This window comes from Cydia splendana, chromosome 8, assembly GCF_910591565.1.
Source record: "Cydia splendana chromosome 8, ilCydSple1.2, whole genome shotgun sequence".
NCBI lineage: Eukaryota > Metazoa > Arthropoda > Insecta > Lepidoptera > Tortricidae > Cydia > Cydia splendana.
In genome coordinates this window covers 7,279,832-7,298,432 of record NC_085967.1, presented here as the reverse complement: position 1 = coordinate 7,298,432, position 18,601 = coordinate 7,279,832, and the positions used below count along the sequence as shown (strand labels likewise).

General features: G+C 39.4%; 1 protein-coding gene across 1 annotated transcript; it reads right to left on the bottom strand.

Moving 5' to 3' along the window:
* Window positions 1-450: 450 nt before the first annotated feature.
* Window positions 451-3,171, bottom strand: LOC134793226 (uncharacterized). The gene is made up of 3 exons (XM_063764797.1): window positions 2,679-3,171; window positions 1,634-1,789; window positions 451-810 (listed from the first exon to the last, which is right to left on the bottom strand). The coding sequence occupies exons 1-3, from the start codon at window positions 2,964-2,966 to the stop codon at window positions 475-477; spliced, it is 780 nt and encodes a 259-aa protein (XP_063620867.1). The 5' UTR covers window positions 2,967-3,171; the 3' UTR covers window positions 451-474.
* Window positions 3,172-18,601: the final 15,430 nt, after the last annotated feature.

The following is an 18,601-nucleotide window of genomic DNA, read 5'->3' as shown; positions in this document are numbered from 1 at the left end:
ATTAATCGCCCGGCTCTCGACAGCTCTCTACCTATTCTCACACATTCACAATCTCTTACAAAACAACGCCCGTCCAAACTATCAAGACCCCGCCGATATCAAATGCGGCCCCTTTATCCTATACAATTTAAATACACAGAGGGGAGCACACTAGCTCAACTCGACTGGTGTTGCTACGTGGGCTCGATTAACCTCCTCGGATATTCTGCGCTCCTAGTAAGCTGCGCACAGTGTGGCAGGTTGCGACCATGCCGATGGGGCTACGGGCTCGGCTGTTGCCGCATTGACACACGTGGGCCGCGTCGGGCCCTCTCGGCCGCAATGGACCACCTTGAGCGCCAGACGACCGAGTTCGTACGGCGCTGAGCTGCCAAGTCCGATCGCTTCTTATTTCGATATGGAAACATCGCAAAAGAGAAAAACAGTTTTATTCATTTGTTTTTATTATCAAAATTACTTAATAAAACTATTCAATTAATCATCAGAGGCTATTGTAGTATCAACAGTTAATTTGTCCAGTCTAGCTTGATATATGACGTCCGAAATTAGTTTCTCTGCTAGAATTCTCTGCATGTGGTTTAGCTCCTTGAGTTGGAAACCAATGGTTCGTCCGAACGCCTCTGCCTCGTTATCGATGATGTAGGAATGAGGTAGTCCCACGTGTTCCTGTTCCTGTTCCAATATTTCTGGTTCCAGGTATTCTTCTTCGTTCTGAAGGTGTTCTACATACGTGTTGTTGGAAGAATTGTGCTTTCTTTTCGGTCGTTTTGGTTTAGTTTCTTCTTCATCGGAGTCTACAAATTGTGTTTCCTAAAATTGAAAAGTTAATGAATATTTTGGCTGATTCATTAATATTATTTGACGTACAGTACAAATAAATATAGTTTGAGATAAGATAACTGCAGATTAGAAGTTATAAGCATTAAATTTGTGGACCTATAATTCATATTGCTAAAATACAATGAAAGCAGCAATAAGGAAAGCCTGAATACTAATGTCAGATGGTGGCTGTAATATTTCATACGATGAAAGTAACAGGAATAAGCTGATTCCTATTAGTCTGACAAATAAATTGTCTGCAGAAAATGGCGGCAAATTGAAAGCTGCAGAGCGGGCCGGGTTATCGATCAGTATCACCCATAGATGTTTTGTATTTCGCGCCTGTCTCTACTTTAGGTATATGGTTTGCCAGAATTATCTAACAGTCAGACAGACTGTTAAACAAACAAACTTTTACCTAACTTTAAAATTTTTGGAAAACAGTGAATTACCATTTTGGAGCATTTAGAATGACACAAACAAAGGAATCATATGCGTAAAAATAAAAGCATGGCTATGCAAATGTTGGAAAGTAGGTAGGTATCTCATTTTAAGGGGCCCACAGATTACCAGTTCGCCGGACGATATCAGCCTGTCAGTTGTTCGGAGCTGTCAAATTTTGCTTTTAACTGACAGGCCGATATCGTCCGGCGGACTGGTCCCCAATAGTGACATCAGTGGGCCCCAATACTTATTAGTGACATCGTTCGAAATCTTCTGAATATGATTTTGACAGTTGGCATTTTAAATGGTAAACGAATATTGCAATACAATCAAATATACCTATTCATGAAAAGGTTAGTTAATTAGTTACCTGATAACTATCATCGAACGTGGATTCGTTTTTGCACTCCGCTTGTTCATTGTCATTGTCTTCGTCTTGCTCTTGCTCCTCGTGTAGGAATGTCAAAAGGTGGTAGTACCAGAGATGTGGTTTGTAATGGCCCCCACGAAATCTACTCATAAGCACCTGAAATTCGAATAATAATCAGTATTATACGTATATGTAAGGGGCCCACTGATTACCAGTCCGCCGGACGATATCGGCCTGTCAGTTGTTCGGAGCTGTCAAATTTTTGTTCTAACTGACAGGCCGATATCGTCCGGCGGTCTGTTAGTCAGTGGTCGGCTTTACAACGTATCAGAGGGGCTACCGCGAAAACCGAAATTCGCAAATTGCGGGGATCTTACTCTTTTACTCCAATGAAGGCGTAATTAGAGTGACAGAGAAAAATGCCCGCAATTGACGATTTTCGGTATTGGCGGTAGCCCTACAGGCCGCGGACTGGAAGCAAGCGGCGCGGGGCGCGGCGAGCAGTAAATCAAGGCCATTCATATAGTGCGACATAAAATAGTAGAAATTAAATAAAATGGAACTAGAAGACTATTAAATAAAATGGAACTAGATGGACTAGAAGAATTTCCATACTTTTATTGTTGCCATGTTTAAGCATTTTACGTCAAAAATGTGAGTTACGTAGGAAGTGGCGCCCCCAATAATTTTCTACAATTTCTTGTCGGACTATAGGTACCTAGTACATTGCGCTCGACCAAATCTATGAACGGCCTTGATTTGCCGCTTGCATCCAGTCTGCGGCCTCAGAGGTACACAAACCTAAGTTAAGTCTTCCACAGACGTTACAACAAATGGCATGCGATTTTAGATAGTTGCTGGCTAAGTAGCAACAAAAATTCAATAGATCGACCAAATGCCGCAATGTATTGCAAATCGCATGCGATTATCGTGACGTTAGGAGAGGCCGTTACACTAATGAAAGTTTATTTTATTATTATTTACTACGTGTAAGTAGTAGGCAATGACGCATAATAAAATGGGTTCATATTAAATGTGAATATACCTTTTTACGCTCGCGTCGGTATGCACACCGCATATGTTCAATTTTCTTCTTAACATCAACCACCGTGCCATTTTCGTGGTACAACTTATACTTCTCTAAGAGCTCTTCGTACGCAGTGTCGCGTGCTTCTCTATTGGCATAGTTCATGTGCTTTTGGTCCCAAAGGCATGGAAATGTTTTGTACATCTTTAGGAATTCTGAGAGAATGTTTCTTTCGCTGAGCATAACGCGATCTGAACGGCGCACGTTCGACCCGGACATGGTGCGGGGACCAACTGGCGGCGTCATCCGACCGACAGGCACGCGGTCGGGCGGACGCCGCGGTCCCTCTCTCGCGCTACGCGAGTGAGAGAGACGGGGGATCGTGCGCAGACAGCTGCGAGGGGCGAGGATTATTATTACGCCGTACGAACGGTGACCTTATCCGTCCGATTGCGTGTTCTGAATTCGTCGTATTTTATGTTATTGCAAACACGTTCACATATATTTTACACTATAGGAAAGGCTCATCTAAACGTCCGGACAATACCGTGGGACTCATGTATGTACCTAATAATAAATACTTGTGACAACGTCAGGGTGACAGTAATAACAGATTAAGTATAGAAAAAAAGAATAAGTGGCCAATTTTACTATGTATACTTACATGTATTAAATTGAGAAAAAAAACGTATTATTGTTTTTCTTCCTTATACCTATCTACTTACCTAGGTACATCTTGTAAAATGTAATAAAGTATGAAATGTAATGATACTATAAAAGTATTAACTATTCATAAATTATATTTTAAATTTCCTGCATAATATGCTAGTAGGCCATGATTAGGATAGGCGGACATCGTGTACCTAAATGACAAATAAATCCTGAACAAAAACAAACCAAAATATGATAATTTTTAATTTTATTTTTAGGCTAGTTGTTGCATTTACTTCTGTACCGACAGGCAAGCATTAAGTCACATGAACCTAACCTATAGTTATTTTTTTTAGCATTAGAAAAAAGTAAACAATCTTGACGTGTCTTTTTATTGAAAAACACTTTTGAAAAATAAGTCACGCCAAATATGTAACCATTAGAGGGTTTCTGCTCGAGAATTTTCGAGGCGAGAAATCTCGAGAAATTTGTCCTTCGTCGAGACGGGAAAAAAATATCAATGCCTCGAGAACTTGAGAAATAAATCTCTTGTCAGTACTTATCAGTAACAAGAAAACACGCGTACAAGTAAAGACGTGATTCACGTGATGTGTCTATACTATAGTGTATTTCTTTAAGCAGTTAAATAAATGTAGTTAAATGAACTTAAAACATTTATTAATCAACCAACTAAATACAAAACTGCCTTGATCCGTCCCCTATCGATCTGGCTTCAACATATTTTCATGTTTTGAAACTTTATAACTACTACTCTCAAATGTCTAAATAATTCGTCTCGTTTTAGGTTCATTAATATAATTCGTTTTTTTAGCATTAGAAAAAAAGTCAACAATCTTAACGAGTATTTTTATTGAAAAACGCTCTAAAACCTGAGTAACTGTTACTTATGAAAGCAAAACAATATAAATGATCGTATATGACATTGTTACATATTTGCCGTGACTTATTTATCAAAAGTGTTTTTCATTAAAAAGACACGTCAAGATCGCTTATTTTCTTTGCCTTGGCCTTGTAATAACAAATATTGTAAAACTAAATTACTATTGATAAATGAAATCATCCCGATATATTTCTATTAGCAAAATAGCACAATATTAGCAGCTTCATTGTTACGTTGAGTACCTAAGTATTTATATTACTTAGAAAAACTTGATGATAAAATACCTTATTGTGGTTTGTTTACATTTTGTGAAATAAGTACCTAAAGAAATATTATACTATGGCATATCACATCGCTGGCGCGCACGCATGCACCTTTAGTTTTTTTTCTTGTTGAATTTCGATTATTAAGTGCAATTTATGGTAACTAAAAACTTTCCATTTGTTTGATTATTGATCTCACCTACGATTCCTATTAGTCTGATTATACCTAGTAAAGCAAAAAAATTTAAATGACAAGGTGTTTTTTGTAACTTAAAATTTCTCGAGATACTCGAGAAACTCGAGTCGAGAATTCCCGTGCCTCGAGAAATAAAAAAGGCTGAGAAACCAGAAACCCTAAAATTATGAATCATATACTTACGATTATTTACATTCTTTTGCTTTCTTATGTAATAGCTAGTTACTGATTTTTAAAAGCGTTTTTCAATGAAAAGACACGTCAAGATCGCGGAGTCTTTTACTATATAATGCTAAAAAAACGAACATAACAAAGAAAAAAGAAGAAAATGTAGTAGTTTTCTAAAGCTTTAAAGTAACTTATTCTAATTTTATTGTACCTAAGTATAACAATTTTTAGCAATGAAGCTTTTTGGCAGCGGGTTTGTGTTACTCTTAAGATCCCATCAACGTGCACACTAGCGCCACTAGTTTTTATGTTGCTGGATTCGTCGATCTATGAACTCAAAACAAAAACGGCCGTTTTAACTTTGGACGCATAGATTGACAAATCCAGCAACATAAAAACGAGTGATGTATTCAAAAGGTATCTTAAATACAAAATACAGTACGTAGCGGCCCCCTTTTTAAATATCTTTCGTTAAATTTAAATAATCACGATTATTTAGCAGTGGCGCTAGTGTGCACGTTGATGGGCTCGCCGCACGCCGCACGCCGACGCCGCTACAGTGTGTGAGCGAGACAACTTTATACGCGCAAAGCGCTGTCTTGTTCCCACACCGGAGCGGCGTCCATACGGAGTGCAGCCGCGTAAATCAAAACGATGCGAAAGCTAGTCTTACCTATTTATCAGAGGGCCTACCGCGAACCACTTTAGACGTGTTGCCTCTCTGTCGCTCTTGTAAATTCCTACGTAAGTGTGACAGGGAGGCAACACGTCGAACGTGGTTCGCGGTAGGCCCTCAGGATTTCCCTGCTTGCAAGTATGTAGTTTTTATTTCAGGTTCCCCGAACAGATAAGGGAACCAGGAAGGAAAACCAGGGCTCACTAATACCTAATTGCAAAAAACTAGGCTATCTGGGTTTTACCCCAACGAATTCCGGAAAACCAAGACTGATGACTGCGTTTTTAGGGTTCCGTACCCAAAGGGTAAAACGGGACCCTATTACTAAGACTTCGCTGTCCGTCCGTCCGTCATTCCGTCCGTCCGTCCGTCCGTCCGTCCGTCCGTCCGTCTGTCTGTCACCAGGCTGTATCTCACGAACCGTGATAGCTAGACAGTTGAAATTTTGACAGATGATGTATTTCTGTTGCCGCTATAACAACAAATACTAAAAACAGAATAAAATAAAGATTTAAATGGGGCTCCCATACAACAAACGTGATTTTTGACCAAAGTTAAGCAACGTCGGGAGTGGTCAGTACTTGGATGGGTGACCGTTTTTTTTTTGCTTTTTTTTCGTTTTTTTTTTTGCATTATGGTATGGAACCCTTCGTGCGCGAGTCCGACTCCCACTTGCCCGGTTTTTTTTTATTATGGTACGGAACCCTTCGTGCGCGAGTCCGACTCGCACTTGCCCGGTTTTTCTATGTATATGGATGTAACGTACTTACCTACCTAAAGGTTTCTATTACAGCGATCCGTTAAGAGTTAAGACGAAAGTGGAGGACCCGCACGAAATCGCCTTTTCATACAAATGTAGTCCTCATTTTCCTCTCTGGATTCTAGATATATTAACATCATTGAAAATATTTTGACACAAGTTGTTGTAGGTAAGTATATAAACGACAACTAGGTATGCCCCTAATATTAAAATTTAGTAGTACAGTAAGGGCCACCCCACATCTAGCGTCCCTCGAGCGTCGGCGTCTACAACTGTATGGCCGACGTCGACGCAACGTCGACGCAACGTCGACGCAACTGCGCAGCGACGTCATTTTCCATAGCGCTGACCAGACGGCGACGCTCGAGGGACGCTAGATGTGGGGTGGCCCTCATACCGACGACTCAAATGCGTTTCTCAGACCTTATCTACTTATGTCACTTGGTTAGGTACTTAGGGCCACCCCACATCTAGCGTCCCTCGAGCGTCGGCGTCTGGTCAGCGCTATGGAAAATGACGTCGCTGCGCAGTTGCGTCGACGCTGCGTCGACGTTGCGTTGACGTCGGCCATACAGTTGTAGACGCTGACGCTCGAGGGACGCTAGATGTGGGGTGGCCCTTACAAGTTTTTATAGCGGCAACAAAAATACATAATTTGTGAAAATTTCAACTGTCTAGCTATCACGGTTCATGAGATAGGTACAGTCTGGTAACAAACAGACGGACAGACGGACAGTGGAGTCTTAGTAATAGGGTCCCGTTCTTACCCTTTGGGTACGGAACCCTAAAAAAATGAAACATTCCCACTTTGGAGCGGGGAGGCGTGCCGGTGCCCGTGTGGGCGGTGACGGACAGACGGACAGATCGACTGACAGAAATAATGCAACGTCGGGAATGCCGGGATGGATATGCTCATAATAGATACGAGGCTATTCATGTTACATTACAACAACTGGATAATTATAATAGGTACTTATGTTGAATTTCTTTCTTTAAATTGTTTTGCTGATTCTTCGGTCAATGTTTTAAGATTCGCAAGTTAGCTGTTCTTATAAGGTATAGATACCTAATGCTAACTACAATATATATACAGTGGTACTACTAAACGAAATTAATAACTAGCTTAAATCTAAAATAGGCCCTTGAGGCATTGTACCAAGGATGCTGGCGGCATTTCCTCGCTGTATCGCAATGCTGATACGTTGTGCGAGGTAGCCGCCAGCTCTTCGGTCACCAGTTACGTCAACCAGACGCTTCGCGATTTCTGCGAACAACTTATGCGCGCTGGGACCCCATGGACCTAGAGTTTCAACTTACCTGAAGATGCTATACGGAAGACCTACTACCTACGTATTAGGGGAAGATGATTATTTCTAAACACACACGTGTTTTTCTAACACACGAAAGAAAGGTTCTAGGTATGTTCCATAACCCGACGCCCCTGTAGGCCATTTCATGAAAGTTTGTTACTTGTGAGTTAATACCTATGTAGATACTAGCTAAATAAAGACTATATATTCCTAAAAGGTAAAGGGTTTTAAATCTTCTTCTAGTAGCCGCTTGTGAAGCTCCGATGAAACTTTGTTTAGTTTAATATACTCGTATTAGGTATGTGGCGATGCCATGTTAAAGGTGTGTCCTAATATTCACTATGAGTAAACAATGTTTGGGATACACTGTTTCTGAAACACTATGCAGATGTTTACAGAAACAATGTTTCAGCTCACATAGTGCTAACGGTCTGAGATACAATGAACTTGGCGATAAACAATAGTGTTTACCGCATAGAAGTAAATTGAGGTAGATATGGTACCAGGCGGTCCAGGCGCACGATCGTGAGCCATTAAATATAGGTTCCGGAACCTATATTACAGTGAAACCTGGATAAGTGAGACTTCAAGGGACGAGCAGATTTGTCTCACTTAAAGAGGTATTCCACTTACCCAGGCTCTCAGTTAGCCAGGTACAAATAAATTTCTGTCTCATTTACAGAGGGTCCCATTAATAGAGGTGAGAATAGAGGATATATCTCAGTTATAGAGGTGGTTAATAAGGTATTTTGTAATTATCTTTAAATGTTTAGGTAAAATAATCCTTGTCCCTAAATATTTTTAAGTCTGTTTAAATATTTGTTTGAATTTATTTTAAATGATTTTCCAAAGGATAGATTTTTTCAATTAAATTTGATACGGACTTCATTGCGTCTTAGAAATTTATTAATTGAAAATTTGTTTATTCTTGTTACTTATCAAGATTTCAGCTTTCGTTTCGATAGTTTTAACTACATAAAGTTACTAAATGAAACTTGAAGTCGTTTAGACACAATTAAGCAAATGCGGAATTTGTGGATAGACTAAGAGTTAGTAAGAATACGGAAATACATCAATAAAGTCCAAGTTAGAGAGGTCATAGATTGACGTTATCTCAGATACAGAGGTAATTCGTATAAAATTCTAAAAAAACAATTAGGAAAATGTAATATTATAAATATAGTCTCAGTAAAAGAGGTAAAATACACTCTCTGTCTCAATTATAGAGGTAAATGTGACTATAAAATCACAACAACTAATCCCAGTTATAGAGGTTCGTTTTATCTCACTAACAGAGGTAATTCAGTGCTAAAGTGTCGGGACCGCACCATGAGTCCCAGCTATAGAGGTTTCTCACTTATCCAGGTCCCACTTAACCAAGTTTCACTGTATTTAGTTAGTCGTATGGGTGACGCCAACCTGTCAAGTTGTCAAAATTGTTGGATCAAATTTTAGTTTTGTCAACTATGAACGTCACACGTCTACATAAATAAAAGGTCATTGGTTTACCGGAACTGTTTCTGTGTTTCAGAAACACGAGGATTTCTGTTTCTGAAACCGTGTTTCTAAACAAAATGTTCGTAGTGAATACGCGGCTTAAGAATCGCTTCAACCTTATGTACCTACGTTTTCAAGCTAACATGGTTAATCAGTTAATCACTTTAGGTGTGGTGTGGGTAAATGTTTTAAGAAAGCGGTCAGAAGAGAAAAATTTAAACAACTTCACATGGTTGCCTATTACTTATTTCAAAATTCATCTATATATCGACTGCAATTTGACAAGCTCATGTTACAATGGGCAGTAACTCTTTGTAAATGTTCCTATTTACACCATGGTGTTGATTCTTATATTAGAAACATGGTTAGATCCTGAACCAGCTGTAACACAAATTAGGTAAGTAGAGTTCTCAAAATAATCTTATAACAATAATAATTTACGATAACCATAACCAAATACAAATAATCAGTAGAAACACAAATCATTTTCAGTAAATTCGAAGTCAAACCCTGTGACGATTTCACCACTCGACTCCAGTTTAAGGCCGCCTTCCACATCCATAGACTGAGCTCGGGTACAAAGACCCCTGCACAGCGGGGCGAGGGGGGCAGAAGAGCGGCAACGTCGCGCGACGCTATTGATCTCCAACGACGCGACGGACCCCCACCGCTGAAGCGATTGATACTATTTAGGTCTTATGGACCGTTTGAATTGTCAAGCGCTTGAAGCTTAAATTCGGAATAGAGGAAAATTTTGACGTTTGGGAACACACACACGTGGAAGTAGACGCACACAAGCGCGTGTAAGAAAATTTATGCTGGGCTATTTTGTTCACGCACTGCGGCGCGCCCAATCTTCGAGACAGAATAAATTTATTCTGGCCTGTGTCTGTTCAAGTAATTTGTTTTTGAATTGAATGGATAAAACGTAGGACTCGTGACATGTGTGTTTTACATGTAGGTACTTAAGTACATTAGCTTCTAACTGATAGTTTCCCAGAAGAAGAAAATATTACTTACTTGCAGGTGTTAAAATTAAAACTTGGGGATTACCAGTGAAAAGTTCTTAAAACAATGAGCTCTAAAAAACCGGACAAGTCCGAGTCGGACTCGCCCACCGAGGGTTCCGTACTTTTTAGTATTTGTTGTTAAAGCGGAAACAGAAATACCTACATCATCTGTGAATAATTCAACTGTCACTACTATACTAACCAACTGTCACAACTGGACTATTAGCTATCACGGTTCATGAGTAGGGTTTTCACGACGGATCCGAAATGTAGTTATGGGAAGATCCGCGGATCCAGATCCAGACCCGGATAATTTCATATATTTTGGATCCGGATTGCAAACCCTATTCATGAGATACAGCCTGGTGACAGAGGGGCTACCGCGAAAACCGAAATTCGCAAATTGCGGGGATCTTACTCTTTTACTCCAATGAAGGCGTAATTAGAGTGACAGAGAAAAATGCCCGCAATTGACGATTTTCGGTATTGGCGGTAGCCCTACAGATAGACAGACAGACAGTGGAGTCTTAGTACCTAATAGGGTCCCGTTTTTACCCTTTGGGTACGGAACTCTAAAAAGTGAACTTATGAAAAAGGAAATGGCTTCGAGTTACAATTTCGCTTAGGTGTCAGAGGAAAACTGCTACATCGTCAGTTTTCCTATTATAAAACGAGGCTCCACTGTTTGCACACATCGCGTAGGTATTTCGTTTCTTGGTTCATATGAGCATAACACGACCAGATAGTCTGCAGAAGCTCACAATCACTGGTCGCATGGCAAGTACAATCGTCTGCCCTCGCGGTATTCCAGTTAAGAAAAATTTGCCTTAATCCTTACTACCTGCTACCTGCAAGGCGTTCAAACGAGTATCGCCCTAAGGGTCCACCCGCGAGCGCAGGCGATTGTACCTAAGCGTAGGGATTGGCGTAGTACAGATAGTGCCTTGTTTTCCATCATTTTTTCACGGAAACGTACGAACAAACGTGTCTTGCTATTTCAGTTAGTCTCAGTACAAAAAGTACTGAGGTTGACTGAAGTAGCATGACATATACGAACGTTAGCGAGAAAATACGATGGAAAACAATGCACTACATCTGTATGGCCAGTCGTTGGGCCAGTCTGCCAAAAGGGAGAGTTGGCGGGAGATCGTGCGAAGAGCTGTGTCCGCCTCTTCTACCGACGGACGCCTCAACGTGACCACGACCGTTCTGTCAAGAGCGATACGACAGAGAAGAAGAGTGTCGGCCACAGTAAGCGAATGCTCACGGAAAGCATCTCTACGGGAGGAATGGCGACGTGTCGTTAAGCGAGTCGCTCAAATGTTTACATAATGGCCAGGACCACTCTGTCAAGAGCAATACGATAGAGAGGAAGAAGAATCGTTAGGCGGACAGAACGTCAGAAACAAAAGTCGCATAGGCTAGGATACACCGGACCCAAGACATAGCGGCTTGGAGAGCATTGGTAATATATAAAGAGTGTCCACAGTCGGCACGTCGATTTGTGAGGAGGATACGACAAAGGAGAAAACGCGAAAAATTTGAATATTTTATTTGTTTTCTGTCTGGCAACTAAATTAACTCATTAATACCTGGGGGCTATTCATAAATTACGTCATTTCAAATTAGGGGGGGGGGGTCTGGACATCGGATGACGGTAGCATGAAGTAGGAGGAAATGGGGTCATTTGAAGCATGATTTTTGGATGATTATAGGGGGGGGGGGGTCCAAAATCGTCAAAAATCGATGACGTAATTTATGGACAGCCCCCTGGTATTTTGACATCCTGTGCTTTTCTTCAGACGGACGATCTTTCATTACCAGATTATTTTTTTCACTCCTACAAGTGAAAAAACTTTCTTTAGGGCTCATTTAGATGGTGCGAGAAGTCGCATGCGAGTTTCATTACATTGCGGTTTTTGATCGGTTTTTGCGGAATTTGGATGTATAACCAACAGTCCGCGCAATGTAACTAAAATAGCATGCGAGTTCGCGCACCTTCTAAATCAGCCCTTAGGAATGGCGTCTCCATTCCAGGTTAACACGCCAGGTTTTTCGCCAATCCCTTTCGAGGGCAGATACTTACTCCTAATATGAAAGGGAAGAATACGAAACCCACTTTCATTTATGCATTCTCACGTGCTACTCCAATATCATCTTCTTAAGAACTGATGATTTATTTAGGACAACACAACACTGGACGGATTTTGACAAATGATGTATAGTTAGATTCCCCTTGATAGTCCTGATCTTCAGAACATGTCTACGCATGTTTATTTCATCATTATCATCATTATTCTTAAGAACCTGGCTCTTGTCGGTGTAGTAATCGCCATTCTGTTCTTCTCTCTGCCACTGTTTTGAGCTCCTGATACGTCACTACGTTGATTTTCTCTTTGGCCTGGTCCAAATACGCACGTCTCGGTCTTCCTCTGCCTCTTTGTTTTTTTATTCTTTCTTCAATTATAGATTTTATGTAAGTATCGTGACGTATCAGGTGCCCCTACATGTTTCCCCTTCTGTTATCAATTGTTCTCTTCTCACCTATTACCAAATTTAATATTTCCTTATTGCATCAAACAAAATTGAATTCCTCAAGCTCTGTAGCTAGACGGGGCAGAATTCCTTATCCTTTCAGGTGTCATACCGATGTGCTCAATGGCTTCAAAATCAGTTTCGCAGCTTCTGATCAAAACGGCTCTCCTGGAGAAAACAGAGACTGCCGAGCCGAGTTTAGCTTAGTTTTAAAATGCCGTTTTAGAAAGAAAGAGTAACTTCGATTGTGTGGCGGCGGCTCTTAATTTTTCTTAAAAATCAACAAACTAGTAAAAGTATAGAGTTTCATTTAGTATTTTTGCTTGACAGTTATCTTTATTACAAAACTCGAGTCTTGCTGTGTCCCTTGTGTTGCTTGCAAAATAAGATCATTGTTTCATTAACTAAGAATCAAGTAACGAATAAAAACAAGTCTTTATTTCTCAAGCACACACTAAATTCCCCACATTGTTATCTTCATGTTTCAGAGACGCCGCCGAATCCCAATTCCCGTAATACCACGCTATCTCGGTTAGGTACCAGTACCAGTATAAATTATACCACTTTATAGCTCGCCCGCACTGGCGGCAGGCCGTAAACCCGTAAAATGCATGACCAATCAAAATACCAATGTCGGTAACACACATACACAAAAAGCCAACATCTTGATGTACACACAGCAACTTAAAAAACCTAGTCATACTCGTATCCCGTCAAAAACTACAATCTAAATCAAACTCTAATCTAATAACAATACGGTTGATTTTAGAACAATGTTATTGAACAAGATAAGAGTTTATAAAAGTTAGCGCTCCACACGAAACCCTACAAGCGCTGTAACCGTCTCTAATACAGATGAGGGGTTGCGTTTGTGTGGGTGTAAGAAATGCATTAAATTGCATGTGTGTGCACTCACACAGAGATGTTGAGATGGAACACGCGTTTGAGGGATAACGGAGGGTTTAAGTTGCATTGAGACGAACGTGGATATGGAACTATTTTTTAAATATTATTATAATAATATTTTAATATTATTGTATACCTGTTTGTTGTCCATTATTAAATAAATATATCAATTTTGTAATTTATTTATTATACTTAAAGTAATGTATGGTTAGTTAATAATTATACGAAATATATTAGGTAGGTACATAGTTTTTTAAATTTAGTTGTTCCATAATGTAAGATCCATAACCAAAGAAGAGATAGATAGCGTGTGAGAGGGAAAATTAAATGACAGGCGACAGAGTGGTGAGGACGCAAAGGCAAAACTGCCCCATTACACTTCTTCCATTGCATTCTTATATCATGAAACCGGAAGTAACTCTGAAAGCATCTGTATTTGCCTGCTACCTAAACTGATTAACATACAATTTTATCAGACCTGAATTTCTATGAAGGCTTTTTTTCTAAACAACACAATGAGCTAATAAATAATTTATGGTTAATGAGTGATAATCTGACAATTTGATACTTAATGTTATTTGCTACTCAATGTAATATGTTATTTGTTGTATAGGTCGGCAACTTTTCTTTATCAATAAATGTGCATTGTTTAGTTTCACGGTGGCTGAATTTATTTTTGGATGACTTCATAAGTGTAGGTATGTATTTTGAATACCTATGAAACATTTGCAAACACACAAACAAGCTATTGGAGGGGTAAGGGCCTTAAAGGGGTAATTAACTAAATTGAAAAGTTAACGTTACATACCTAATTAAAGTGTTCCTAACCCCATCTGTCCTTACCCGATAAGGAATGTTATTTGAATTTCATACTACAGGGTGGCCCAAAAATACGATGGCAATTTTCTTTTCATTTAACTAAAAAAAACAAATTACATATGTTCAAAACATCCTCCTTTAGCTTTGATACACAAACAACGCACACGTTTGAGAAAATGATCAACAATTAAATATACAGCAATAAACATTGTGTCGTTTTTGGGCCAACCCGTAAAAAAATCCATTAAATGAACAAAGCCGTATCCATATTAAGCAGTCGCAGGCGTCTCGCAGCGCGCCCGCCCACATAAAAAATGACATCTAAATAAATCCATTAGGCGCGGCGGTCTGTGGGCCCCTTTATGTCGTCCCGTCTGCAGGCGCCTTTATTTGTGTTATGACAGCGGCTTATGATGTGCGATGAGAAACATATTTAATTATCGGGAGATTTAGGGGCCCGTGGAATACTTTATGTTATGTCGTTATATTTTTGTGTATGCCTAGACAGGTTAAAAAGCAAAATTGCTTAGATTGCTAATCTTGTATGTATGTAAGGGCGAATCAACTTTTTTTTTGTCACTATCGTTGTGGTCTCTAGGGTGAATCCTAAAAACCGGTAAATATACCTACGTTTTTATGGTAGGTAGTTATCAGCTCTGTCCATAATGGGCCATCTACCTACCGGTAGAGTCTGTGCGGAAAGAGAAGAGTCGTAGAATGTATTGGTTCCCATCATAGAAGGTAGGATCGTATAGAAGTGGTATACGCGTGCCTCCGTGAGGGACAAAACATACGCAAATGCGACACTGTGATTGGTCGAATTCATTTGTTGCCCACCATTATCCATACTAAAAAAAAGGTGGGGAACAAATAAAATGTGAGACTGTGACAAGGACAAACAATAATAGCTCTTTCGCTGCTACTCCTACTGAAAGATACATAAGACTATCCCGTTCTATCAGTTACCCCCACCACTCATGCCAGATCCAGGTATATCCTAGATTCATGGTTCCCATACATTTCACGACTCTACTCTTTCCGCTCAGACTCTAGTAGAACGAGGTTTACACCTGACAAACTGTGCTACTTTTGTCCCCTGGCTCACGGGACAGAATAATAACAAGAAATATTTGAATCATCTAAATAATAACTGAACCGATAATAGGGGAACATGGCTGTGCAGGGCCTACCGTGAATCACTTCGTTCGTTTATTTGCCTCTCAATCGCTTGAATATGAATAGAGTTAGACCAAGAAAATTCTGCAGCGATGTTGACAGCCCACGCAGTGCAAGTGTTATTTATACTTACGTCATAATTTCATAGAACTTTGACGTTTAAAATAATACTTGCACTGCGTGGGCTATCAAAATCGCTATAAACTGTTCTTCGCGGTCGGCAACCTTTTAGCAGCCAAGGGCCACATAGTAGTTAAAGAACGCAGGCCGCACTTTGTTAATATTTATGACTTTATCAGACATTGTTGTTTGTCCATATTACATACCTACAAAATTTAATAGCCAGGGAGGCCCGCGGGGGGAGCTTGTTGCCGACCGCTGGTCTAAATCTATGATAATAGAGAGGCTCGATCATGACGAAATTTCAATTCGCGGTTGGCCCTCTGGTTTCTGTCAAACATAAGTGTTCTGAAAAACATACATGTTAAGACATGGATTATCGATCTCATATGAGAATGATCGAACCTTGAAGTGTTCAATTGTACGAGTATTGTAAGAAACGGGCAATAGGGTTATGTTGGTACTTTTTTAATGGCTGCCGCTGTTGACGATTAAATTACAAACCAAGAGTTAAAAATTCAACTACATATAATATCAACACAATTAGCCCACATTTTTCGCCTCTTAAAATTCTGTATAATATCAGTTTTACCGTAACATTACAAATACGTGGTATAAAAGAAACTTAGCCATTATAAAAAAAATCTCAATGCAGCGTGATTGGCCCATGATGAGCCGAAATTTGCATTTACACGATTTCCTTCGGCGTTTTACTTAAAAAGGCAGAGTGAAACGCGGGCGTACGGCGTAAAATTTGCATATAGATTGCTAGTACGGTACGGTTTATTACAATTATTACTAAATGTATCGGTTTATCCTCGTAAGAACCACCATAGAAAGTTGTCAGTTTTTAATTTAACCTTGTTATGTAAATACACTTATAATGGAAGTATATTTTGAAGATCACATCTAAAACTATAAATTACAACTAAACCTCAACTAACCTATAAAAACTAATCAAATAACCCACCCCGCATCGCCCTCGACACAAAGGTGCCCATCACACTTGCTGCGTTACCGCGTTGAACCGCGATGGACAACCTCACGTATGAAAATTGGAACGAATTTCGTTTGTTTATTAGTAATGTATTGGTTTATTGATTATGATGAGTGTGGCTACGAATTTCGGTAAGCAAAACGTCGTGTAATGTAGTAATTTCTCACTTCGAAAAATTGATAATTATAAGGAATTATAAGGAAGGTACTCACCTGGATTGTACTAGTATGTTACGAAATAATGAAAGCGAAATATCCTTATAGATACCAAAAAATATAGGTATAACTATTTTAAGCGAATGGACATAAGTTTTGTCAAAAACTGCAGAATAAAACAAAGTTTTGTACGGAACATTAAAAACTATACTTATCCCTTCTTTAACAGTTTTATTTAGCTTGTTCTGTTTGTCGTTGTTTAAGTATTAGTAATTGAATAATTTTTTTTTTTGGTGTTAAACACTAGCATAAGAAAAAGACAGGTAGGCGTGATCTCTCTGCCTAATGTTCCAGTGACATCCAACTCTTGCCAGTCTTGCCAAACTATAAGTAGGTAAGTACTTACCTACGAGTATTAAATCACATTGCCGCGTAGGTAGGTACCTACATAATATAGTGGGTTTACTAATGTGTTGCAGAAATTTTTTTGACATATTTTTGTATAGCATAATGTTACTTGGCAGAAATGTCGTTTGGCAGAATTACCTTTCGCATATATCATTTAGCATACAATCATTTCGCAGAGTGATAAAATCCAGAACCATATTTTGGCATACTGTTGATGTTCATAATAGTCTTTTAAACGAATATTGTTTTCGCAGATAAATGTATTGCATAATATTTAGGTGGCATAAAGTTATCAAGTTGAGTCTTCGTCTACGAGAAACTACCCTTTGTCCTTCTACGAGTCTCAAACTGTCTGCAGACCAAATTCCATCTACTCGTAAATCACTTTAGCGGTTTAAGCGTGAAGAGGTAATAGACAGACGGATAGTTATGATGGTATTGCTGTTTTCTAGTGTTTAAAGTGTGTTTATACGGTAAAATAATCACTAACTATAAAGTCCGTCGGGTAAAAAGATTATGAAATGAATTTTATAATCCAATGATACATAGGTATCCTGACCTATCTTAATGTTATGCTCTAACCTAATCTATTTTACTGGCATGTGATCGTTTTTGTTGAGGTCGCAGTTCTAACCTAACCTACTTTGCTCGCAGCCGTTCGTTTTTGTATAAGGTCGCAGTTCTAACCTAACCTAACCTACTTTTCTGGCAGCTGTTCGTTTTTGTAGGGGGTCGCAGTTCTAACCTAACCTAACCTACTTTTCCGGCAGCCGTTCGTTTTTATAGGAGGCCGCAGTTACAACTTTCTTTTCGGGCACAGGTTCAATTTTGTTGGGGTCGCGGTTTTTACTTAACCCACTTTTCTGCTAATAGCAGAAAATATCACTATGGGGCTATTCATAAATTACGTCATTTCAAATTAGGGGGGGGGGGTCTGGACATCGGATGACGGTAGCATGAAGTAGGAGGAAATGGGGTCATTTGAAGCATGATTTTTGGATGATTATAAGGGGGGGGGGGGTCAAAAATCGTCAAAAATCGATGACGTAATTTATGGACAGCCCCCATGCCATAATAAGAGTATGCTGCAGGATGGTTATGGTACATAAAATTATGCTAAACTAAAGTCGGCGAAAGTAATTTTCTGCTAAATAATATCCTGCAAAATGTATTGTATGCGCAATAATAGTAATGCCAAGTAATAGTTATGCAAAATTATCATTCGACTAAAAGTGTTTCTGCGATACATGTTATGCGAAGTGTATTTCTGACAAACAATATTATGCCAGAAGAGGGGAACCCAATATAGTGATGAAATATGACATCCAATATTAACATACTGAACCCTTCTTCTTGCCTCTACTCAATCTCGACCGCACTTCACGGTCCCATA

Bases quoted from the DNA above. Each gene is read 5' to 3' on its own strand.
- LOC134793226 (XM_063764797.1), bottom strand. From the start codon at position 2,966: ATGACGCCGCCAGTTGGTCCCCGCACCATGTCCGGGTCGAACGTGCGC. The intron at 1,790-2,678 runs GTATATTCACAT...TTCGAATTTCAG, and splicing joins ACCGACGCGAGCGTAAAAAG to GTGCTTATGAGTAGATTTCG. The intron at 811-1,633 runs GTAACTAATTAA...TTTCAATTTTAG, and splicing joins CGTTCGATGATAGTTATCAG to GAAACACAATTTGTAGACTC.